General features: G+C 45.3%; 1 protein-coding gene across 2 annotated transcripts in view; it reads right to left on the reverse strand.

The window, feature by feature from the left end:
* Positions 1–25,526, reverse strand: part of gtf3c2 (general transcription factor IIIC, polypeptide 2, beta) — a 128,869-nt gene extending 103,343 nt beyond the window's left edge. For both annotated transcript variants that reach the window (XM_078541440.1, XM_078541439.1), the window contains exons 1-4: positions 25,339–25,526; positions 18,468–20,138; positions 8,739–9,084; positions 3,572–3,678 (exon numbers count right to left, since the gene is read on the reverse strand). In XM_078541440.1, the coding sequence (XP_078397566.1) occupies positions 3,572–3,678; positions 8,739–9,084; positions 18,468–20,071 (2,057 nt within the window). In that variant the 5' untranslated portion in view covers positions 20,072–20,138; positions 25,339–25,526. The remainder of the gene's footprint in view (positions 1–3,571; positions 3,679–8,738; positions 9,085–18,467; positions 20,139–25,338) is intronic.
* Between the last annotated feature and the right edge of the window lie 1,250 nt (positions 25,527–26,776).

Consider the following 26,776-nt stretch of genomic DNA (forward strand, 5'->3'; position numbering starts at 1 on the left):
GAAGCCTGTTCTTGTTGATCTACACCTAACCCAAATGCATTAAGTTTAAAATCCTCATTCTTGTCCTCAGATCTCTCCATGACCTCTTCCAACCCTGTTGCCACACCCTCAAACAGCATTATGCTTTGGTTGTGCCTCTGCAGTTGACGCCACTAATGATTTCCTCACCAGGCTTCTCAGCTTCACATTATATCAACACTAACTTCTACAATACTCTGCTGTCCACAATCATGTCCCACATGTCCATTACCTCTACTCTCACACCTCTATAGGCTCCATTCCTCCCTTGCCCCACCCCCACCCTCCCAGTAACGCACCAAATTTAAAATTTTCACGCTAATTTATAAATGTGTCCACCACCTCATCCCATCCTACCACTGTGCCTCCTTCAATTGCTCTTCTCTGTCCTCCAGGCATTAGGCCACTTGAATAAGTAAATTAGGAACCTAACATCCTTTAAAGGACCCCTTTGAGAAATTAGTCACTATGAAGGGGCAGGTGTTGAGTCTCAGGATTCAGCAAAGACCTCCAGCCAAAATTTTGTTTCAGAAACATCTTCCTGTGGGTTTAGGAGGGGTGACACTAGGAGAAGGTATACAAACTTCTACATGTAGGGTATAAATGGAGGATGGCACTAAGAGGTAATAGGTAAGAGAAAGGAGAGCAAGAAATGCATCTACAGGCATTCAAATCCTGTGAATGTGTTAAACTGCTAACTTACTTCTCTGCATTTATGAGGAATAAAACAGAAACAGGCACTAATAAAGTATCAGCAACATAAAATATCCCAAGTCCCAAAAGAGATATGTACATTATGTAATAATATACATTTTCAAAATCTATAATGCACCCACATCCATGGGTGATTATAATAGTTTATAGTCATTGGATAGTACAGAGTATTGCTGAAAAAGACTTTTTTTTTGCAGCTTTTCATCTTGCACTCATCAGAACAATTCACAAAAAATACCAATGTGAGTATTTTATTTATATTGTATGAGCAAAGAGTGCTGATTGGTTGGCAAGTGGCTCTGATTGGTAGAGGCATTGCCATGGAGAATGCACCAGTGGATGGTGATGGACAGTTCACTGCCAAGCATTGTTTGAAATTTAAACCAAGCAGCTTAACTCTGATTAGTCAAGACATTGCCCTGGGAAATGAACCAGCGAATGGCTGCCACTTATTTTGTTTAGCTGAAATAGGCACGTGTGTAACATGTTCTTTCTGTCTGCAAAGAACAGGGCCCTGTGTATTAATATATGTAGCTTCCAGTATATGTAAATGCACCACACAGTAAGCCTGACTGACAATCTTAAATTGGTTGTCAGCGTAATTCTTAGCACATTGAGGGTTATTCTGCAAATGCTGTCCAATCATGCAATCACATCTAATGTCAGACGCTGTGTTCTGAGTTTTGCAAGCATGGGCTGGTTGGGTATGCCACCAGTCTTTGGGGCATACAGTCTACACACCTAGCATCATACTGGCCTGAAATTCATACACCACATTACTCATTTGTGTGATAGGCAGAACCTCTTTTTGGCTTGATGGCAGCTTCCTGTTAGCGGCGAATACCGCTCGTGTTGCGACTGCACAGTAGCAGCGTGAAACAGATAGCTTCACCTGTTGCTCAAATGTTTGAGATACCTTACCCTTCCAGGGTTATCTAAGGTAGACTGGGCACTTTTCAGTATCGGAAGTGATGACGTTGGGCCTGCTCATGAGTTTGTGCTATACACAGTGCGAAATGATCTGAACAGGGTACCATTATTCTGCAGAACGCCTTTGATATGCCCTACTCCAGCATCAAGCTTGCATAGTGAGCAAATGGCTGGGTCGTATTTACAAGGTTGCCAATAAGGCCAATCTTATAGCTCCATTTCAAAGGTGAATTTGAGCACAGGATGGGGCTCATTAAGACATGCAAGGAAATTATTACATGCAGCTGTGGATTTAAATATAGCAAATGTATCATCCACATATCGGACACATGCAAGGGGTAGGAGGTTGTGTATCATTCCATTGAAGACGCGTTTCTCATGGAACCCAACAAAGATGTTTGTGAGAGCTGGGCTTAGAGGAAACCCCATCTATTTGGGCATACATGGTGTCATTAAAGCTGAACTCAACCATAAGTTGCCAGCTCATAAGCTCATGAATACTGATTTGCGCAATGGTGACAGGTCTAGATCGCCATGATTATAGTGCTGCAGCACAAATATCTATGGCTTCCTTAAGTGGAACATTGGTGAATAGGCTAGCAATGTCAATTGAGCACATGGACACAGCATTGCTATCGATACTTAAGTGTTGTATTGTCTTCACAAATGTGAAGGAATCCTTCACGGCATATCTGGAAAACTTGCTCAAGCTGGTTCTGACAATTTGCCCAATCTTTGGCCAATTCATGTTGTGCAGAACCGGTCATAGATAAGACATCACTTTTGTGTATCTTGGTCAGCCCACACACATGCGGATGTAGCGAGCTGTGAGGATAAACCCTGTCATATTAATCACACGGTTGCTCATCGCTCATACACAAGTCCAGCAAGCGCTTTTTTGGCTTACTTTTGAGCAAGGCTGTCCGGTCATGTTCAGCGGCAGGTATGTTCACACTACGTATCGCGTAAACTCATGAACGGGACTGAGGCCGTCACTTTCGGCCCTCAAAAGTGCTCAGACTACCTCAGATTATCCTGGAAGGGCAAGGTATCTCAAACATTTGAGCAACAGGTGAGACTAGCTGTTTCATGTTGCTACTGTGCAGTAGCAACACAAGTGGGATTCACCACTAACAGGATGCTGCAGTCAAGCCAAAAAGACGTTCTGCCTATCACGCAAGTGAGTAATTGGTATATGAATTTCAGTGCCAGTGTGATGCTAGGTATGTAGACTGTACGTCCCAAACACTGGCAGATCATATCAAACAGCATATCCCTTCCGCTGTTCGCAACAGGAAAGGTACAGGTCTACCCAATCATGCTTGCAAAACTCAAAACACAGCGTCCAACTCTAGGTGAGATTCTGCGATTGGACAACATTTGCTAAATAATCCTGTGTGCTAAGAACTCTGCTGACAACCAATTTAAAATTGTCAGTCAGGCTTGCAGTGTGGCACATTTACGTCTACTGGAAGTTACATACATTAATACACAGGGCCCTGTTATTTGAAGACAGAAAGAACATGTTACACACACTGTGCCTATTTCAGCCAAACAAAATAAGTGGCAGCCATTCACTGGTTCATTTCCTAGGGCAATGTCTTGACCAATCGGAGTTAAGCTGTCTGTTTTAAATTTCAAACAATGTTTGACAGTTAACTGTCCGCAACCATCCACTGGTGCATTTTCCATGGCAATGCCTCTGCCAGAGTCCACTTATCAACCAAACAGCACACTCTTCTCATACAGTATAAATATGTTGTTTTCTCGATATTGGTAATTTCTTGCGAATTGTCCTGATGAGTGCAAGATGAAAAGCTTTGACAAAAAAAGTCCCTTTTTTTTCAGCAATATAATAGTTTAGTTGTTTGTTTATTTTTTTCATTGAAAAAGAAACTCTGAGACTTACTGCTTTCTTGTAATTGTAGTAGCTTCCCACACTGGTACCATTATAGTATTAGGAAGGCCATTTGCAAAATTTCCAAATAGCCGACGTTTTGTACTGCAAGATTGTTTCTGAAAATAAAATACTTAAAAGTTATTTCTTTATAGACATGTCTTTTTATAAAATCCAATATTCAGGCCAAAAGGACCCCAAATAAAACTGGTTTAATCATCAAAATTTACACTAACCTCAAATGTTTCTTCAGTCTAAACTTTGTATGTTATGGGCATGTTGTCTCTAATATAATAAACTGCATTCAGGGTTTGATCTTGGCATTTCTAAAGAGCTGTGCTGAAGTGACAAAGGGCACAATTTGTGATGTTATATGTGAGCATGGGAGGTTTTGTACCACAGTGGTAGTGTCCCTACCTGTGGGCCAGAAGCTCCGGGTTCAAGTCTCAGTTCAGGGCTTGATGGCCATGGAAAGTATGTGCATAATGTGACCAAACAGGTCGATTATCAGCCTGTAAATCCTTCCTATACACCTGATGGTAGGCAGTAAAGAATGAGTGTGTTTCCTGGTCAGCCATACTGCAGAAGGCAACGGCAAACCACAGCAGTATTTCGCCAAGCATAATCATGGGCCAACCAATGGAAGTCCATTGTCACCATCATCAATGCCCTCTTAGGAGGAGGAGGAGGATATGTGAGCAATATGATATCCGATCAACAGAAATGACTCAACTGCATCACATAACCACTGTGTGCAGACCGACTGAAGTAGTCTACCCTGTATCATTAAAAACACACATATTTGAATGATCAAAACATTGTTATTTTCCTTTAAGACATTTTAGGGGCAAAAATAAAGGGAGCTTTATTCTTAACTTGGTCACACTAAAACTGAGCTGGGAATACTTAATGGCGACACTGGGTGCCAAAGTCAAACCTAAAAGGTCACTACCACCTTTTTAAATTTTGAGGACTCCCAAGAATAACCTGAATTTGAAGCCCTTGAAAACATCAACTAAAGATGATCAACAGACGCAGACAAGATAAAAGACAATGACAATGGCCAAACCTGACAATGATTTGTTAGCCATCATAAAAGTCTATGGCAGACTATTGTTCTTCGAGATTAGTTTAAAAAAAAGCTTCTAATTGGTTATGGTCTCAAAACAGATAATACTCTTAACCATCAGGAGTTGAAATGACTCCAACAGAACAACACTACTAATGAGGCAAAAAGGTCATAATTCACCTTTAAGTTATAGCAGCATGGAAATAGAGACATTCACGTAGCTTTTCCAAACTACCAAGAAAGCCACACACAAAGGAACATCATTCCTGTGATTCTCTCCTTTGGAGATAAGCCACTACAATGAAAACATTTCCCATAGTCTGAGATATTTTTGTCATTTTGTATCAGAGCCACTGATATGAAGTCAAAAGGCTCGCAAATTTAACTCAGAAGCCTGACAGCAATAGTGAAGTCAAAACTTTTTGTACTGGTGATGGTGCTGTTTTAGCAATCCAGATATTTGTAAATTCAAATTCCACCTTGGCAAGTTTTGAAACAGAACTCAACACACATGGTAGTTTTTGAGATAGCAATGGAAAAAATACTTACCATGAAAGCTGCCAGTCTGTTAAGAAAACTCCACTGGTTCACAAATGTCCTGCACGGAAGCAAACTTGCAACCCCTACCTGGCTTGATTGACCCATGAATCAAGTTTTACAGTACATGGTTGATTTTAATGCAATCTGAAGCCACCCCAATTGTAAACACAATTGCTATAGGGGTGAGCTGTAAATGTGATCTTGCCAATATTGTCCACGTCATAAGAAATAAAACCTCCTGTTGCCTGGTTACCAAGGCTGTGGTTTTCCTATGGGTTTTGTAGGCACAGGCAGTCCACACCTCCTTGGAGGAAGTACCGGAAATGCCTTCAAGTGGAAGGGGTGGCAAAGACACAAGGTCTCCAAGGACATACTTTGTGATTTCCTGTTTGCCAATGACTGTGCACTAACTGCCGATTCAGAGCTGGGTGTGCAATATCGTGCGGGCGGGCTCTCCAACGTCGTAGCGCGGGCGGGCTCTCCAACGTCGTAGCGCGGGCGGGCTCTCCAACGTCGTAGCGCGGGCGGGCTCTCCAACGTCGTAGCGCGGGCGGGCTCTCCAACGTCGTAGCGCGGGCGGGCTCTCCAACGTCGTAGCGCGGGCGGGCTCTCCAACGTCGTAGCGCGGGCGGGCTCTCCAACGTCGTAGCGCGGGTGGGCTCTCCAACGTACGCCACAACTTCGGCCTCACGATCAGCACAAAGATAACTGACGACCTGCTCCAGGAAAGCCCTATTTCGAGTCTAAAGTTTTAGTCCATGACCAGAATCTGTTAGCAGTGGATATCAGCAGCACACTCTCTCGACCTGTCTATATTAATGACAGGGCACATGCAAGAATTGCCAAAGCAAGTGTAGTCTTCAGCAGACTTTAAACATCTTTGAATGAAGAGGAGTAAGTTTGTCTACCAAACGGAAAGTCTACAGAACAACAGTCATGCCCACTCTGCTCTACGCATGTGAGATTTGTACTGTGTACCAGTGTCAGGCCAAGAAGCTCAAACACTTTCACTTGAGCTGCATTCGGAAGCTTCTGAAGATCAGATGGCAAGACAAAAATACCAGACACTGAGGTGCTTACCCAAGCTGGCATTGTCAAGTATCCACACTGAGACAGGCACAACTGAGTTGGGCTGGTGAAGTAGCCAGAATGCTTGACACTTGCTTACCAAAGCGAATCTTCTATGGAGAGCTTGAGTCTGGCGCACTCTCATGGTGGTCTAAGGAAGCATTACAAGGACACCCTGACTTCTTCACTTATGAGTTTTGATACTGGCTTCAAGTCACGGGAGAAGCTCGCCAAGGCCGCATCTGGCGCAACCAAATAAAAACAGTGCAGCCTCCTTTGCAAGCAGATGAACATCAAAGGGAGAGAGAAACTGCAAGGAAGAGGAAATCCCAACCCAGCAGCCCATCCAAAACTTTATCATCTACTGCATCCTGTCCTACTTGCAGCAGAACCTTCCGGGCACAGGTTGGCCTTAGCAGTCACCTACGTATCCACCTAAACCCCACCAAACACCCCAGATAATGAACATGGTCATCTTTGCCTTGAAGGACGAAGAAGGAGGAAATCCCATTTTAGGATGAGAGGGGTCAGTGAAGAGGAAAACAGGTGTCACAGATTCATTGGAGATTTGATTGTTTTTTTTTCCTGCCTCCTCCAAGTAATTCTGTGAATAGAGGGTAGGAGGGTGCATTCGCCAATATGCTTCCGTTGTACAGGGCACTGGTGAGACCACATCATGAGTATTGTGTACAGAACCGGTCTCCTTATTTAAAGAAAGATGTAAATGCATTAGAAGCAGTTCAGAGAAGGTTTACTAGGCTAATACCAGGAATGGGTGAATTATCTTATGAGGAAAGGTTGGACAGGTTAGGCTTGTATCCACTGGAATTTTGAAGAGTAAGAGGCCACTTAATCGAAACCTTTAAGATCCTGAGGGGTCTTGACAGGGTGGCTGTGGAGAGGATGTTTCCTCTTGTGGGAGAACCGAGAACTAGGGGTCACTGTTTAAAAATAAGGGATTGCTCATTTAAGACAGAGGGGGAGAATTTTTTTCTCTCAATGGGCTGTGAGTCGTTGGAACTCAAAAGTCGGTGGAAGCAGAGTCTTTGAATATTTTTAAGGCAGAGCTAGATAGATTAACAAGGGGGTGAAAGGTTATCGGGGTAGGCAGGAATGTGGGGTTGAGGTTACATTCAGATCAGCCATGATCTTATTGAATGGTGTAGCAGGCTTGATGGGCCGAGTGGCCTACTCCTGCTCCTAATTCGTATGTAATGTGTACATGGCTGCACCATATCTGCATAGGGCAGACTTGATGCACTGGATGGTTGCTTCCCATTCTTCTTTTTATATGTTTCAATGTGTGGGCGAAGGTGAAAGTTACAATTTTTTCCCCTCCAGATAGAACACGGAATATTTTAGCACATGTGGTTGTTGACATAGACATTATTATTTCAAAGGAAATTCGAATATATTTGAAAAGGAAGAATGGAGGGAAAGGGCCAGAGAAGTAGATCACTGTAATTGAAGAGATATTTTCAGCACAGGCACAATGGGCCTCCATCTGTGTAGTAATCTCCACCATTCTCTCTCTGATTCTTCATCAGTTTAAGAACATCCAACAACTATATCCAAATCCTTTTCTATCTGTGCCAACAGACATTCATCACATGACATGTTTCACCAAAAACGGCTATTCAGGAAAGTAAGTAACAATATTCAAAAGGGAACGGAGTAAATATTTGAAAAATAGGAATATATAAAAAAATGGACAATGGGGAGGGAAAGGAGTTTTTTTTCAGATAGATCCAGCTGAAGTCACAGCACTGGTACAGAACACAATGGATCAAATAATCCCTTTAATTCCTATGAATCTAAGTGTGTTTGGCATTTCCTGATCTGCATGCCACTAAGTCTTTGAACTAGCCTTCCCAAAAAGGGAGCTGGCAAGCAAGAGTGGTGTCCTGGGTGGCACCAAAAGAAAGCAACCAAGGAGAAAGGAAGACTTCTCCTTGTGGAGTTCAGAGGATCAATCCAGCTCCTCCTGGCAACACAAGTAAAAAAAACACAACTTTAAATGGCCTCTGCAGGTGATAAAGTTACACATCTTCCATGCTAAGGCCAGAGTTAAAATTACTGTAAGGGAACCAATGAAGTGTTATCGGACCATGATCTGCATATATAAAGCTGGGCTCTACCAGCTCTAGGTGATATCCTTGCCAACAATTCAGAAGAGCAGCTTAAGACTGAAGGTGGCAATACCCACACAGGACGTGAATGATAGGTCACCAGGGCAATTTTAACTGCCTTCCCACCCGCTCTTGTCAGGAAGGCAGTCTTAAAATTACTCCAGCAGTGTTTATACCACTCAATAAATTAGTAATAATTTTCAATCCAGAATTGCTGACGGTCCCAAAATATTAAAAGAGAGAGATTCTGGAGGCAATTGTGTGAGGTTCTGTCCCATTCTCAGAATATAGCATTATAAGTTACCATATAACCGTACAGGAAATTGTTACGTGCAGATGACTGCAGAGATGGACTGTAATGTAAATAACTCACATTTATTGAACTCCTTCTTTGTTTCTGCCCTTCCCCATCATGAGAGTCATCCAGATCGGACTCAGAAACATCACTGGGTGTTTCAACTTCACTAACTTCTTCTTCCTCTTCTTCATCAGTTATTCCATCAGAGACCACAAAATCTTTGTCATCTGACAAGTCATCAAAAACATCATTGATTTTTTTCTTCTTTCTTCCTCTTCTTCGTTTAGGGGAGTACTGTTCAGAAAGTGATTGATCCCGAGGTTGGTCTGGTTCACTATCATTTGTAATGTCAACCACATCATCTACTTTATAAGAAGGTGATTTTATTTCCTCTACTATTTCATGCAGGTAAAGCAAGGCACTGAAAGAGAACACAAAGCAGCTTAATAGATAATATATACACATATTAATATTAGATGATAATACAGGCATGTGCAGGCTACTTCACATAATGAAACATAACCTATCTTCCATAACACTCTGGTTGGAGTTCCATTCTTTCTGCTCCCACTTCTGCCCATCCCCCACCCCCAACCAAGCAATTACATCCTATGTACAACATAAGCCAATGCATGACTTCAAAAATACAATGCAACTTAGCCTCTCTATGTATTATTCTGGGAAGAGGTCAAATATACAGAAGATAAAATAATAAGTGCTGTAACGTATTCCAATGCATAGAACAAGTAGACCATGATTGACAGACTACACAGGCACAAAGAAACAAAATGATTACAGGGCACCACAATGCATCAAAAGTTGAGCATGTGGTACTGTGGAGTAGCACTGTATGAACTGTAATCCTTTCAGATTTAGAGTTATTAATCTTAGCTACATAATAGTCATCAGAGCTAGCATCAAGCAGCGATGCGGTGTTTGGAAACAGAGTGAAACAGTCAGTCACTGTGTGCACCTTTTGGAGGTAGTTTCACATACCTGAGACCAGTTCTTAACAGTGTACAATATGAAGAGATCCAAGAAAGGCAAAAGGAAAAAAACATCTCAAAAGAAAAAAAGATGGCCGTGTGATGCAATAGGATCTGCTTCACATCTAACTCAGACTCCTGATGGCGCAAAATGGCTCCTAACATGACATTAACTGGCAAACTCATGCAGAAAAGCCACAAAGTGCCTGGTGTAGGAAACAGAGAAACATCTCAGTAAGCAGTGCTGTTTGGACATGGAGGTAGGGCAGTGAGAACTTTAATCCTACTCTATTTTACCGTACAATGTCACGATACAATTATGGATAAGGAGGACTATTCAGGTCCATTTTGGTTTAATCATCCAAAATAAAAACAAAGTATACATGGTTTTTAAATGATACCAAGGTTTTCACCTCGGCTACTCAGAGTCCAATTCAGGTATTAATTAATCTGTGAATTTCCAATGTCAGTCCTATAATTAATGCCAACTAGTTTGAGCCAGAGATCCTTTGTCCTATTTTCACAATTTAACTTAAAAATAAATTTTCAGATTTATCATTTCCATAGTTTACAATCTGTACATCTAGGTCATCTCTCAGATGCCTTCATGCCTGAAAAATTTCTTCAGGACTCTAACACCAGGGATCGCCTTAACGCTCTCTCCACACTATTTCCAAAACTTGAATCCCATCCTTGTGCCTTGGTGTAGAGCACAAAACTATATAGTTTGATCATGATTTTCTGACTTATATTCCACTATTTCAGCTATGAAGTTTACCATTCTAATGGTTTTACTGAATGCTGTTTTGTATTGGTTGGACTTACTTAGCATCAAATGTAATAGGACTTGTGTCTGAGCTCAGCTTGGTTTAATGGTAGCACTCTCACCTGAGACAGAAGCTTGGGGTTCTGGCCACACTCTAGGGCTTCAGCACTTGTTCAGGATGATACTTCAGTGCAGTACTGAGGTAGTGCCGCATTGTCAAACATTTCAGCTTTTGGATGGGATGCTATACTGAGGCCCCAGCTGCCTGCTCAATAAAGTGATGGAAGGGGTCATTGACAGTGCTATCAAGCAGCACTGGCTTAGCAACAACCTGCTCACTGATGCTCAGTTTGGGTTCAACCAGGGTCACTCAGCTCCTGGCCTCATTACAGCCATGGTTCAAACATGGACAAAAGAGTTGAACTTCAGAGTTGAAGTGAGAATGACTGGCCTTGACATCAAGGCAGCATTTGACCAAGTGTGGCATCAATGATCTCTAGCAAAACTGGAGTCAATGGAAATCAGGGGGAAAACTCTCTGCTGGTTGGAGTCATACCTAGCACAAAGGAAGATGGTTGTGGTTGTTGGAGGTCAGTCATCTCAGCTCCAGGACATCACTGCAGGAGTTCCTCAGGGTAGTGCCCTAGACCCAACCATTTTCAGCTGCTTCATCAATGGCCTTCCTTCCATCATAAGGTCAGAAGTGGGATGTTCGCTGATGATTGCACAATGTTCAGCACCATTCATGACTCCTCAGATATTGAAGCAGTCCATGTCCAAATGCAGCAAAACCTGGACAAATACCCAGGCTTGGGCTGACAAGTGGCAAGTAACATTCACGCCACACAGGTGCCAGGTAACAACCATCTCCAACAAAAGAGAATCTAACCATCACCCTTTGACACTCAATGGCATTACCCCCCACTCCCCCCAACCATTGTGAATATCATTGACCAGAAACTGAACTGGACTAGCCATATAAATACTGTGGCTACAAGAACAGGTCAGAGGTTCGTATGAATCCCGCGGCAAGTAACTCACCCCCTGACTCCCCAAAGCCTTTCTACCCTTTACAAGGCACAAGTCAGGAGTGTGATGGAATACTCCCCACTTGCCTGCATGAGTGCAGCTTCAACAACACTCAAGAAGCTTGACACCATCCAGGACAAAGCAGCCCACTTGATTGGCACCACATCCACAAACATTCACTCCCTCCACCACCAACGAACAGTGGCAGTAGTGTGTACCATCCAGAAGATGTCTTGTAGGAACTCACCAAGGCTCCTTAGACAGTACCTTCCAAACCCACAACCATTAACATCTAGAAGGGCAAGGGCAGCAGACATTGGGGAACACCACCACCTGGAAATTCCCCTCCAAGCCACTCACCATCCTGACTTGGAAATATATCATTGTTCCTTCAATGTCACTGGGTCAAAATCCTGGAACTCCCTCCCTAACAGCACTGTGGGTGTACCTACACCAAAGGGATTGCAGCAGTTCAAGAAGGCAGCTCACTGCCACCTTCTCAAGGGCAGTTAGGGGCGGGCAAGGAATGCTGGCCAAGCCAGTGACACCCACATCCCATGAATGAATAAAAAAAAAGGTAAAAGATCCCATGGCATTATCTGCAAAGCAGGGGAGTGACACTTCTTCCTCAACCAAAGCACAATAACTGGTCATTAATTCCATTTTTTTTTGCAGGATCTTGCTGTGAGCAGATTTGCTGCCACATTTTTCTACATAACAGTGACTGACTTCAAAAATAAGTGCAACTGTGGCTCTGACGAGCTTTGGTATAATGAACACATGATAAGGTACTACATAAATGCAAGTTTTTCAAAATCTGTCTTTTTCATCCTGGTGTGGGGCTAGAACTCACATCTTTCAGCCTCAGAGGTGAACGTTGCCATTCATTGAGTCCATGCATTGGTGTTTTTCCTTCCCATATGCAGCAAGTTCAATTTCTATCAAATTTCCCCTCCCATAGTTCTAACCATTTGCATGTTCTGTGCAATTGCTCTGCAAATGCCAAGCTACCACTCCTGATTCCATGCCCTATTTTACCCAGTATCAAGTGTCTGCTTGGCTCAATGCTAACATACTGATCTTGGAGTCAGTAGGTTGTGGCTTCAAACCCCACTCCAGGACGAGAGTCATAACCTATGCGATAGTTCTGAGGTACAATTGCACTGTTTCAGATGAGACGTTAAACTGAGGCATTGTGATGTAAAATATTCCATGGCACTATTCAAAGAAGAGCAGAGGGGTTCTCCATGTATCTTGGCCAACATTTATTCACTAATTACTAAAAAGTCACCCTACACCTGGAGGCCTTCCTATTCTCTTCAGGTCCTTCTCCCCACCATCTGAACGTAAGGATCATCTCCTTTTTGTCATAGTGCTCCCACCCAGCTTCTAAGGGGTTCTCCCACCTCTTGTGATGCTTCTTCCTGTCACTTAGCTACCTGGTTGCTCCTGGATGCTACATGGGGCTGATGCTTCATTCCAGGAGCAGACTCTACTGTGCCTCGTAGGTGAACATAACTCATCTGGCACAAAATTTTTAAAAATCCTGTGAAGGGGTAGAGAAAAAGAGAAAACAAAATCACACCTTCAATTGAGACAGGAACTGGGACTTGCAGCAAAAGTTCCTCACAGAGCCGGGAATAATAGCGACAAGAGCCTCAGGGAGAGAAGCAGCCACAATCTCCCCTCCATCCCCCAAGTGCACGTAGTTTGCATTAAGGACCAAACCTCTCACGCGTAATATCTTTAGATGTAGAGTTTAGGTCTTTAAAAGTAGCACTGATTCAACAAAACTAATTTATTAGGTTCAGAGCTTGTAAACTTATCCTGCTACAGACAAAGTCTCACAAATATACAAGGCTTTTTAAAAAAGATTATAAATTGAGGGCCAATTCTTTCCACCAATAATCCACCTTGTCACACTACATTTAAGAACTAGCATCAATCTTGATTCAGTTGGTAGCACTCTTGCCTCTGAGTTAGAAGGCTATTCCAGATTCTTGAGTGCAAAATCTAGGCAGACACTTGAGTGCAGTGCTGAGAATAAAAGCAGAAAATGTGGATTTCCAGCATATTCTGGTTTTATTTCATATTTCCAGTATCCACAGTATTTTGCTTTTGTTGCAGTACTGAGGAAATGCTGCACTCTAGGGGGTATAATCTCCCAAATAAGACATTAAACTCAGGCCTTTTGAAGAGCAGGGGCATTCTCCCTGACATCCAGGCCAATATTTATCCCTGAATCATCAACAGATTACCTGATTATTAATATATTGCGGTTTGTGGGCGTTTGCTGTATGCCAATTGGTTAGCTAATTTTCCTACATTACAACTGTGACAGCACTTCAAAAGTACGTCATTGGTTGTAAAGTGCTTTGGGATGTTCTGAGGTCATGAAAGGTGCTACGTAAATTCAAGCTGTTTCTATTACATTGATGCTGTGTAAGAAAAGAATAAAATATTGTGCAACACCTTATTAGGCATACATATTGCAAGGTAATTATGAATAGTACAATGGGCATTAATGAATAGTAACAGAAACTCAAGAGAAGTAGATTTTAACACACGAAAATCGGTTACAAACTGAGTTTTCCATTATACGGTCAGGTAACTTGAATATGCCAAAAATTGAAAACTTAGGGGTAAAAATTGCTATTAGTGACTTAACCACGTGAATGCTGAATGCAAACATATGAAACTCCTCTTTCCAGTGTTTTTAGTAATGAAATGGAGTGGAATGCAGCCAAGTTAAACGTTCATGTGATAAAATTGCCAATAATATTTCTAGCTTTTTGCTTCAAAGGGTTGAAGCTGTAAAGCACTACAATTTAAAATGCATTTATGTTATAAATCAACTTATATTTTCACATTATGAAGCCAATTGTACACCACTAGAACAAAAAACAAAACAACTCACAAATGCAACTCATTTTTGGCCACTCAAGTTATCTGCCATGTCTCGGTTGCTAGCACTCTTGCCACAGAGTCAGTAAGTTCTGGGTTCACGTCCCACTGCAGAGATTTGAATCCAGGCTCTCACTCTTACTGGAGTAGTAAGGAAGTGCTACACTGTCAGAGGTGCCAACTTTCAAATGAGAAGTTAAACCATGTCTGCCCTCTCAGATGGACGTAAAAAAAAAAACACCATGACACTGTTTGAAGAGGAGCAGAAAGTTCTTCCGGTGTCCTGTCAATATTTATCCCTCAGTCAACAGCACTGAAAAACAAGTTATCTGGTTATGTATCCCAATGCTGATTGTGGAATCTTGCTGCGTGCAATGTAGCCACCTTTTCTACATTTCAAAAGTATTTCATTGCCTTTAAAGCACTTTGGGACATCCTTGGGTCATGAGAGGCACGATTATAAATGCTTTCCTCTCAGCTTCCCTTATGTTTAAGGGCAGTATCACAGAATTTTTTTACAGTGCGGAAGGAGGCCATTTGGCCCATCGAGTCTGCACTGGCTCTCTGAAAGAGCATTCCTCCTAGTCCCACTCCCCTGCCTTATCCCCGTAACCTTGCACATTCTCTTTTTTCAGGGAGCAATCCAATTCCCTTTTGAATACCTCGATCGAACCTGCCTCCACCACCCTCTCAGGGAGTTCGTTCCAGACTCCAACCACCCTCTGGGTGAAAAAAAATGTTCCTCATCACATTTACTCCTTATAAAATTAATTTGAATCTGTGCCCTCTAGTTCTTGATGTGCTCTTGAGTGGGAACAGTTTCTCACTATTTACCCGGTCCATACCCCTCAGGATCTTGAATACCTCCATCAAGTCTCTGCTCAGCCTTCTTTCCTCCAAGGAAAACAGTCCCAGCCTCTCCAATCTATCCTCATAGCTACAGTTATCTCTGGAATCATTCTTGTGAACCTCATCTGTTCTCTCTCTCATACCTAATCATATCAAAACAATCTCGTCAAAAAATAAACCAGGTTCAACAGAGTAAATCCCTTAGCTTGGCAGTTTGTACCACCCACACAGTTATTTAAATGATGAGGGGGTGAGAGAAAGACAGGGGTAACTGAGCGTCCTGGCTGCCTGAGCTATTGAGATCCCACCATGTTTTCAGAAGGATTAAGAAAACAGGTTTCTATATGTTTTACTCCACTCTGTTTAAAATCCTTTTAAACATCAATGTTTGCAAAGGACAACACCATTCGGCCCCTTGAGCCTGATCCTCCATTCAATTAGACCCTGGTTGATCGGCAGCCCGTCCCTATTTATCAGTTTAACTCCACGTCCTTTGATGTCCTTACCCACCAAAGAAAAATCTACCTCAGTCTTGAAAGTTTCAGTTGAATTGGGTGGCTACACACATCCAGAAGCTGATCCAACCCCTCCAGCAACACACATCGATCTCAAGGAATGGCTTCTCCTCCTCTAACACCAGACAGTAAGCCAATGCCAGCATCCATACCAGCGGCTGCTTCCTTCTGACCATGGCTAAGTAGAGACCTCAACTGTCCCCCTGACCAAGCTGAGCGCTCAGTCCCACTGCCCAACAATCTGCGCGTTGTATTTGCAGCAAAGAAACAGGCCATTCAGCCAGACTGCTCTGTGCTAATCTATATGCTCCACGCAAGCCTCCTCCCACCCCTCTTTATCTAACCTCACCAACATATCCTTTTATTCCTTTCTCCCTCATGTTTATCTAGCTTTCCCTTAAACGCTAGTCACCTCAACCACTCCCTGTGGTAGTGAGTTGCACATTCTCACCACTCTCTGGGTAGAGGTGTCCCCTGCATTTCCTATTGGGTTTATTAGTGATTATCCTACATTGATGCCCTCCAGTTTTGGCCTCTTCCACAAGGGAAAGCATCTTCTCTACATCTACCTTACCAAATCCTTTCATAATTTTGATGGCCTCTATCAGGTCAAGCGTCAGTCTACCCTCAAGAGCTTTTTCAACCTTTCCTGACCAGCTTAACCTCTCAGTCCTCCTAAAGCTACTTTGAAGACTCTGACTCACACACGTTCACCTCAGTCTTTACATTTCAATAATCCATTTACGTTGTACAAATTGTTTCTAGTGAGAGCAGCACGTGTTGGCTTTCCCATACATGGTGCTGTAAATTCTACTGGTTTACGCTGTGGGGCTCCTGACAGCTGTTTAAAGCTATGATCATTCCCAAATAACTATTGCAATGGAGTTTCTGACTGATGGCTGTGAGTGCGCATCTATGGGGTGGGGGCAGGGATGCGGAGCAAGGTCTGTACAGGGCAGCAGTGAAAACATTTAAAACCAGAAACAGAAAAAGCTGCATTCAGTGGCCCAGTCAGCGCCCGTGTTCATATTCAGGTAAGCAACCTGTATCGGGATGATCAGTTTCCCTTCTCTCCACACGGAGCTGGTTGGCCCAGAGTATTTCCAGTATTGCTCTCCGTTTCCCACTTCCAATGTCCGTGGTGTTCTGTTTCCTGTTTACAATGAAAACACTGGGTTGCTGGTCTGTGTGGGTGGGCTGACAGTTCAGGCCAGCCCAAACAGCCACAAACATTTTCACAGGCACTGCTGGTCCCTCACAGCCCAAGGAACCAGTCTTCATGTGCAGTAGACTTCGCCAGTACATATTCGCCATTGGGGAGATGGGGCGGTGGAGGGGAGGGGAGAGCAGTGGGGGGAGGGAAATTCTTCATTGACAGACCTGATCTTACCCACAATGACAAACACTTCACAGCACGAATCCCTGGAAAGCAAAATCAGGTCAAAATCAGATGGTGGCTTAGTGATAATGTTACTAGACTTGTAATCCAGAGGCCAAGGCTAATACCCTGGGGGACAGGGGTTCAAATCCTACCATGGCAGCTGGCGGAATTCAAATTTGATTAATTAAAAATCTGGAATTGAAAGTCTCAGTCATGGTGACATCGATTGTCATAAAAACCCATCTGGTTCACTAATGCCCTTTGGGGAAGGAAATCTGCCACCCTTACCTGATCGGGCATACATGTGACTCCAGATTCACAGCACTGTGGTTGACTCTGAACTGTCCTCAAGAATGGCCTAGCAAGACACTCAGTTCAAGGGTAATTAGGGATGGGCAACAAATGCTGGCCTTCCCAGCGACTCCCATGTCCCATGAAAATTTTTTTTAAAATGTTTGAAAAGGTTAATTTAGGCTGGAAATTTGGAAACTGCACTGCTTGCCCGAGCACTGAGCCTGCCTTTAGCCAGTACAGGTTAAAAGCACATTTTGAGATTCCACACCTCTAGAGGAAATAGCTCCACCACCTTTTGGAGGAATTACTGTAGTGTAAAATGCAACTTTCAGAACCATGGGAGAACATAAATGGGGGGGTGGAGAGGGGGAAAAAAATTACAACTATATATATTTTAAGTATTGATTTTCCATAATTCAAAATCAAAAAATATTTCCAAAAAAACTAATTTAATGTACCAAGAAAAACAGCTTGATAATATTGCAATGGTTTTGTTCATATCAGTATAAAAGTTCTGCTCACCACCTCCATTTACCTAAGCACTCAAATATAGCAAGTAGCGTATTCCATGTTTTCGCTTTGAACACTTATGTGCTTCCTAATTAGAGTATTCTGAGTTAATTTGCCCTCCTATTTCTCCTCCCACAGTATTGTTGCTGAGATCATGAAACATTGTGTGGGACACAGTAAGCATGACCATGTCCTAATGATGGCTTGCAGCGATCTACAGTGTACCAATGTGATGACTAGCAGCCAACCTAAGCACATCCCATTCATTGCAAAATGTTAGTGCCAACCATTGTTATGATGTGGGGAGAAATCAATAGACCATAGGGGCTTCACTACAATCATCAGAACATTTAACAATAAATACTGGAATCAGCGACACACCCAATGGTTGTTTCATACTAACGTAAAGTGATTTAAGTGTCTTGATCTCTCTCTGATTTGTGTTATGTTCATGTTGAGACTGGAGGGCTAGTTTTCCAATTCTGCACTCCTGGCAGAGTGTCTTGCCCACCAGGAACACATAGCTACAATTCAAGCACGTGAGTGTGGCCAACAAGATAATTTCCTTACGCTCTGGCCGCCCTCCTCTTTGGTCGGCCACTTGCTGTTAGTTCATCATCAGCTCCGCTCTCTTCCAATAATCTCTGGACAATCGGCTTCAACAGCCCATGGGTATCTGTAGTCTCTTCTTGTGGCACCATCTTATTTTTAGGTTTCCTTCCTCTCTTCTTCGGGATCTTCACGGGTTGAGGATCAGCACCATTCTCAGAACGATTACCACCTGCTAATGGAGTCTGCAGCACTGCTTTTGCATTCTTAGGTTTTCTTCCTCGTTTAGTGAGGGCCTTCACCGGTTGAGGAGCTCCCATCTCACTGTCACCATCGTTCTCAACACTTTCACAAATCCCCTTTGACGGAATTTGCTGCATTACTCCTTCAACAGGCATTGCTTTTGCATTCTTAGGTTTTCTTCCTCGTTTCTTTGGGGTCCTGACCAGTTGAGGAGTTCCCAATTCACTGTTATCACCGTTCTCAGCATTGTCACAACCCCGCTTCGATAAAGCTTGCGGTACTTTTCCTTTAACAGACACCGCTTTCGCATTTTTAGGTTTTCTTGCTCGTTTCTTTGGGGCCTTCAATGGTTCAGCAGTTTCCACCTCATCATCACCACCATTTTCAATGTTACCGTGACTGAGAATTTCCTTTGGCGGAGCAACCATTGCATTTTTAGGTTTTCTTCCTCGTTTCTTAGGGATGCTCACAGGATCAGTTCTTGTTTCACTACAGCCACCATTCACTGATGTATTATGGAGGTCCATGGCTGGATTGCCTATCAACTCATTTTTCTCTTTTTTGCATCTCCCCCGTTTTTTGCCTGTATTTTGCTGTGTAGGTAATGTGTCAGCAGCTAGACAAGACTCAGTTCCAGACTCATTCAGAGTCGCAGTATTCTCATCTGCAGCAGAGTGTTTTAAATGATCAATCAGCTGATTTTTTTCTTCTTTTCTCAATTGTCCTTCTATCTCACAAGTACCCTTCTGTGAAACTGCCAAATGCTTGGTTGGGAGACTGGTATCTTTTGAAGAGATTGCAGCACATATCAGAGCACTCTTACCCACAGCAGAAATACCACCTGCAGGTTGTAAGCTGCGGTCTGCAGATTTGGATTTCTCCCTTTTAATGTTAGCACTTTGCTGTAAAAGGGTTGTACCAACAGTTAGGCAGTTCTCATCTGCAGGCACTCCAGAAGCTATCACATCTGTGGTAAAAAGGTCAGTTGTTAATTTTAGGCCAGGGGCAAGTATACTTTTGCCTTTTTGTGGACTTTTGTTACCAGTTGTTCCTTGCCCTGATGTTCTAATAGCAACCACTGGTTTAGCAACTTGTGTGGATGCTTTAGATATAAATGAAGTACTCTTATTAGTATTGCTTATTAACATTAAACTCGCACAGACTCCTTCTTTGCTGCCGGACATACACATGGGTTCTTTTTCCAAATGCACACAGTTCTCAGCAGGGATCCCCATGTGAAAATCAATGACTGTAGGTCCTAATCCATCATTATTTACTTGGGAGGTAGTGTCCTCAGAGGTTTGAGCAGTTTCTACAGACACAACTTTTTTTTGCGCTTCTTCTGCATCAGCCTCACAGGTTTCCTGAAGATTTGGTTCCATAAATGTATTTTCCTCCTTGTACACTTCAGGCAGTTGATCAGCTCAGGCTCAGCAATTTCATTAAAATCTAGAAAACAAAGCGGAAAACTTCAAATTTAGCTCTGCAGCTGAGGATGATACACTTCACATTACATTGCCTTTAACATATTCAGGTTTACATTGCAAAGGCTCAATTCCAACTAAGCAGCATACAACAAAAGTAACTTGTGCATTATGTCTCTGAGCTTATGGCATCAAACTGTGTACAATCGCATATAATTTGGGTGACGGGTTAGAATCACGGTTTCATTCTCGAATTTAATGATTTTAGCAGTGATCATAAACTCCAATTCCAAATGCTAAGAACCCAGGAATTCAAGGGAAGCCATTAGGCAGCTTGAGCCCATCCCTTCTACAGAAAACACACACTACATAATTACTCATTTGGCTGGTAACACATCCTGGAGATTTCCCGTTGACCCCAGCGTAATCAAAGAAAGCCACAGTTACAGTAATAGTAATGCAACTCATTAGAAATACTCTATTAGCTGTACTTCATAACTGACACTTCCATAGCTCCAGTATTTTCTTTTTATTCATTCATGGGATATGGGCATCGCTGGCTTGGCCAGCATTTATTGCTCATCCCTAATTGCCCAGGTTGAGAAGGTAGGGGTGAGCTGCCTTCTTGAATGCTGTAGTACATGTGGTGCAGGTGCACCCACAGTGCTGTTAGGAAGGGATTTCCAGGGTTTTGACCCAGCGACAGTGAAGGAACGGCGACATATTTCCAAGTCAGGATGGTAAGTGGCTTGGAGGGGAACTTCCGGGTGGTGGTGTTCCCATGCATCTGCTGCCCTTGTCCTTCTAGATGTGGGTTTGGAAGGTGTTGTCTAAGGGGCCTCGATGAGTTCCTGCAGTATCTCAGGAAACATTGTTCCATATTTTTCTAAAGGGCTAAATAGGCATATTTGAGACCACCATGCTGTATTTTTTAAAAATTACATTACCAAATCAAACATATGAGCAAGTGTGTTGTATACCAAAGTTGGCATAACAAAGCTCAGGGTAACATTAAATAAGGTAAATGTTAAAACACAGCATCCACCAGTTTAGGCTTCATTTACTGAGCACTCAATCTGTAATACTAACAAAAATACCAGCTGTCACATCCAATCACCCAGCCATTTGACAGCTTAGTGTGCTACTCTTTCAAATTAAGGTCGAGTTTGAATCTGAACCAGATGATGTGCTAAAAATCTCCATTGTCTGTCAACTCCAGGGGTCCTAAGTGATATGAGTTTGCCCAGTTTTGGGCCCTTAATGTGCAAAACTCAAAAGAATTCAGAGTCTGCTGAAAGAAGAGAGTAGAAAGAAGAACTCGATCAACTTCAACTTAGACTAAAAAAAAACTTCTGTAAAAAAACATTGAGTAAATCTCAAACTGCAACATTTTGTTGCCAAACCAGCAGGTCTCTGTCTTTGCCTTAGATCATCTTCCAGTCCAGAGTCCGCTCTATTTCTCCTACCAAAATGTCCAGAGAGAGAGCTCTCTGATCAGCAACCTGCAGGAAGATGGTTCAGTATCATCACAGCGTGACATAAAAAATATCAGAAAATCCTTTATGCTGGGCTGTACAATGTGAATCCCAGACAGCACAGCCTCCCAGTCTTTCCTATCCTCCATCACAGAGACCTTAGATTGCAATACATGATAATTTGGACAAATCACTAACTGTGAATGAGCTGACAAAGGCGATCCTTCAAGAGAAGTAAAACTCCCAGAAGCGACTGTTTACTGGCTGAGTTGTATTTGACTCTGTGGGACTGCATTAGCCCAGATGTGCTGGAAGGGTACAAGGGTATGCTTCTGGCCGGCAGCATGTCAGAATCCATGAGGAAAAGCTAAATCACTCTCATCTAGAAGTTGAAAAGGGAGGGAAGAAAATTAGAAATGGGTAGCTCATTTTATTGCTTAATGTGGACCCCAAAATTCTGTTCAAGGTCATCGCCAGTCTGGTCAAGTATACACAGAAGTTGGTGATCCATTCTGATCAGGCCTGCACTGTACCCGGCAGGAAGATTCCCGACAGCCTTGTACTACTAAGGGTTATGATCGCCTATGTGAGGGACAAGGGAGCGGATACCCGCTCATCCCTGGACCAGGAAAAGGCCTTTGACTGAATATCACACTCCTACACGATGGATGTGGTTTCCAAAATGGGGCTTGGAGATGAACCTGCAATTGAATCCTACTGTTATACACAAACATCAGTAGCATAGTTTCAATGGATGGGAATTGGAAAGCTTTCCAATCAAATCTAGAGTCAGGCAGGGTTGTTCTCTCTCTTGGTTCATATGCTGTACCTAATTTTCTGTCATGGCCATCAGGGAGAATGTGGGTTTAAGGGAGATGGCAATCACAGGCAGCGGAGACACTCAAATCAAAGCCTCCCTGTACATGGACGGTGTCACTGTCTTCTGCTGCGATTTGCTGTCGGTTAGCAGACTGATTAGCATCTATGACCAGTCTGAACTTGCCTCTGGAGCCAAAGTAAATTACAGCAAGACCGAGGCTATGTTCTTTTGGAACTGGGCTGACTGATCCTTTGTCCTCTTCACCGTCAGGGTAGACTACCTGAAGGTGCTGGAGATATGGTTCAGAGGGGCTAGGGCGTTCCCTCTCTGCTGCAAGTAAGAACCTAGTCATCAGGTGCGAGGTGCTTTCAGTCTTGCTCTATATGTCACAGGTCAGGCCCTGCCCAGCTCCTGCACCTTGGCAGTCACCCAAGCCATCTTCTGCTTTGTCTGGAGATCAAAAATAGACAGTGTCTCAGTGAAGTATGGCATGTCACTTATCCCTCATGGAAAGGTACGTGCAGAAAAACACCTTTGACCACAAGTCCATCAGGCAGTGGTCTCACGTAACGTTCTCGAGGCTCCACATGAAATGGTCTGACTAAGCCATTTGGCAGAATGCCTCATTGCCAGAACTCTCAAACAAGCACCAAGATGTAGCTTAGCTAGTAGTGAGAAGGACCCTCCCAGTCAGATCTTTCCTGCAAGTTTGGAGACTCACTATTCCAATACATTCCTGGCCAGTTTTCCCTCTTCCATCCTCCATTAACTTAAGCTCATCCAAACCTCTGCTGCTAATATCCTAACTCGCACAAAGTCCCTCACATCGCCCCTGTGCCCACTGATATACGTTGACTCCTGAGGTAGGCAGATTTTTCATCTACAAGGGGGTCAAAGGTTATGGGGGGGTAGGCAAGAAAGTGGAGTTAAGGTCACAATCAGATCAGAGATGATTTTATTGAATGGCAGAGCATGCTATGGAGTCCGCCTGCTCCTATTTCTTATGACCTAGGCCCTAAGTTCTGGAATTTTCACCCGAACCAAATTGTTCCGCCTCTCTCCTTTAAGATGCTCCTTAAAACTACCCCTTTAAACAAGGTTTTGGCACTCTTTCCCATTATCTCCTTCCTTGGCTTGGTGTCAATTTTTGTCTGATGTGCCTTCGGCGTTTAACTCCAATGAAAGGTGTGACACAGACGCACAACTGCTGTTGACCGAGAGGGTAGATCTTAGGCTAGTGGCTGCAAATGGCATCAAGCCACTATTGTGAGGGGTGGGGTGCTGAGGAGGAGGGGTGGGGGGGGGGCTGAGGAGGAGGAGGGGTGGGGGGGGTGAGGAGGAGGAGGGGTGGGGGGGTGAGGAGGAGGAGGGGTGGGGGGGCTGAGGAGGAGGGGTGGGGGGGGCTGAGGAGGAGGGGTGGGGGGGGCTGAGGAGGAGGGGTGGGGCTGAGGAGGGGTGGGGGAGGGCTGAGGAGGGGTGGGGGGAGGGCTGAGGAGAGGTGGGGGGAGGGCTGAGGAGGGGTGGGGGGACTGAGGAGGAGGGGTGGGGGGACTGAGGAGGAGGGGTGGGGGGGACTGAGGAGGAGGGGTGGGGGGGACTGAGGAGGAGGGGTGGGGGGGACTGAGGAGGAGGGGTGGGGGGGGCTGAGGAGGAGGGGTGAGGGGCGCTGAGGAGGAGGGGTGGGGGGCGCTGAGGAGGAGGGGTGGGGGGCGCTGAGGAGGAGGGGTGGGGGGCGCTGAGGAGGAGGGGTGGGGGGGGCGCTGAGGAGGAGGGGTGGGGGGGGCTGAAGAGGAGGGGTGGGGGGACTGAGGAGGAGGGGTGGGGGGGCTGAGGAGGAGGGGTGGGGGGGGCTGAGGAGGAGGGGTGGGGGGGGCTGAGGAGGAGGGGTGGGGGGCGCTGAGGAGGAGGGGTGGGGGGGGCTGAAGAGGAGGGGTGGGGGGACTGAGGAGGAGGGGTGGGGGGGGCTGAGGAGGAGGGGGGGGTGGGGGTGGTGAGGAGGAGGGGTGGGGGGACTGAGGAGGGGTGAGGAGGAGGGGTGGGGGGGCTGAGGAGGAGGGGTGGGGGGGGCTGAGGAGGAGGGGGGGGTGGGGGGGCTGAGGAGGAGGGGTGGGGGGGGCTGAGGAGGAGGGGTGGGGGGGCTGAGGAGGAGGGGTGGGGGGGGCTGAGGAGGAGGGGTGGGGGGGGGCTGAGGAGGAGGGGGGGGGCTGAGGAAGAGGGGTGGGGGGGGGCTGAGGAGGAGGGGGGGGGTGGGGGTGGTGAGGAGGAGGGGTGGGGGGGGCTGAGGAAGAGGGGTGGGGGGGGCTGAGGAGGAGGGGGGGGCGCTGAGGAAGAGGGGTGGGGGGGGGCTGAGGAGGAGGGGGGGGTGGGGGTGGTGAGGAGGAGGGGTGGGGGGGGCTGAGGAAGAGGGGTGGGGGGGGGCTGAGGAGGAGGGGTGGGGGGGGCTGAGGAGGAGGGGTGGGGGGGGCTGAGGAGGAGGGGGGGGGTGGGGGTGGTGAGGAGTGTTGTGCACATTATTCATTAACTCCTGCGCTGTGTATTGCACTTTGACGATTGGACAGGAGGGTTAGGGCTCTCCATGGAGAATGTAAAGTTGAGCCCCCCCCCCCCCCCGCTGTTTTACTGCAGCACAAATCAAATCAAATCAATGTCCTTGGAAACGACAATGGGGGTTGGGGTGGGGGTGGGGGTGGGGGTTGGGGGATGAGCAATTCGGATGGAATTGGCATCTGCAGCGCCAGCAGTCAGACTGCACTGAGTGAAAGGAGATGATGTCATCAGGCCAGCCTAAGAGTGTCGGTTATACCGGGCACTGAGCCTCGAGGGGAAACCATCAGGAGCCGGTGCCTGGGGCTTTGACTGAGGGAGGCCAGGCCCGGCCCGGCCCAGCAGGACCTGCCCGCGGCCCGAGATGAATTTTAAAGCTTCAGTACCTTGTCTCATCGCACCCCGGCCCCTCCCCCGCGTCCGCAGGCTCCTTCACTGAACGGATGAGGATGAAGCTCAGGTCCGGGTGCACGTGGAACTCGAAGCCGCCGTTATTTTGTATGATTTCTCCAGCTCTCCCCTGCCCCTCTCCAAAGCCATTCAACACAACCGACTGCCAAACACCAAACGGGCCACCGTCCAGAGGCGGGGCCTCCCCGCCGCCGCCGCCGCCGCCGCCCCCTGATTGACACCCTGACGGACCATACACAGGCCAGGAGTGGCGCGACGGTATGACGTACCATAAACAGGTGGGCGCAGCCGGCCGGCCGGCCGGCCGGCCGGGCCTCGGCGGGTGGTGACGTCATAGAAAGGCGACCGCGCACTCGGCCGCATCCAGAGAGAGGACATTGCCCCGCTGCTGATGCCGATTTGAAGCCTGTGCGGCCATCTTTGGTACTGGCATAAGCCCCGCCCCCACGCCATTGTCCCATTGTAATGCCGCCGGTTCGATACTGGCAGGAGGGGCTGGGCAATGGTGTGTGTAACCATGTCTGCCAAATTACAAGGTCACATTGCTGGGTTGCATGGATATATCTGCTCGGACATCCAAGGAGGGTGTTATTGCCAGGCGCGTTGGGGAATTAAAACCAAAATTTACCCCGCCGTTCAGCAATTCTCTGGCAGCTACAACTGTAGTTCGAAGTTATTAAACCTCCAGCAATGGAAAAGGCGCAATAATAATAATAATAATAAACAATAATAAACAAAACCACGTCGCTCATCTGCAAAACCTCTCATCTCCAACTTCATTATAGAGTCGGCACCTTTTCCTGACACGGTGTCACAGTGCTTTCACAGCACAGGAGGAGGCCATTCAGCCCATCCAGTTTGCACTGGCCCTCTGCAAGAGCATCCCACCTCGTCCCGCTCCCCTGCCTTATCCCCGTTAACCTTGCACGTTCCCTTTTTTTTTTGGATAGCGATTCGATTCTCTTTCGAACACCTCCAACGAACCTGCCTCCACCACCCTTTCAGGACATTTATTCCAGACTTCAACCATGCTCTGGGTGAAAGATAATTTCCCCACATCAGGTTTACTCCTGTTGCGCAGAAGCCAATTTGTTATAGGATTGAGATTTCTGGTTTCAGTAGTATTTCAATAGTATTTCAGTCTTATAGCAGCATGGTTGGTTATATGGTACCAGCTATCACAGTTGCCAACCCTCAAGGTACAGGGATTGCTCTGGAGTCTTTTTTTCCCAGCAATTAAATTTCAATGTCATGGACACTGAATTTTTCTCCAATGTTACTCACAACAAAGTGTTTTTCATTTTCTTGAATATTTTTATTGATTAATCACCAATACTTCTACCGCTAAAGAAAAGGCAGTTTAGGGACAGTTGTGCATGACATCATGTATTGAAGGTTCCAGAACTAGCAGTG

This window comes from Cetorhinus maximus, chromosome 5 (assembly GCF_964194155.1).
Source record: "Cetorhinus maximus chromosome 5, sCetMax3.hap1.1, whole genome shotgun sequence".
NCBI classification, from domain to species: domain Eukaryota; kingdom Metazoa; phylum Chordata; class Chondrichthyes; order Lamniformes; family Cetorhinidae; genus Cetorhinus; species Cetorhinus maximus.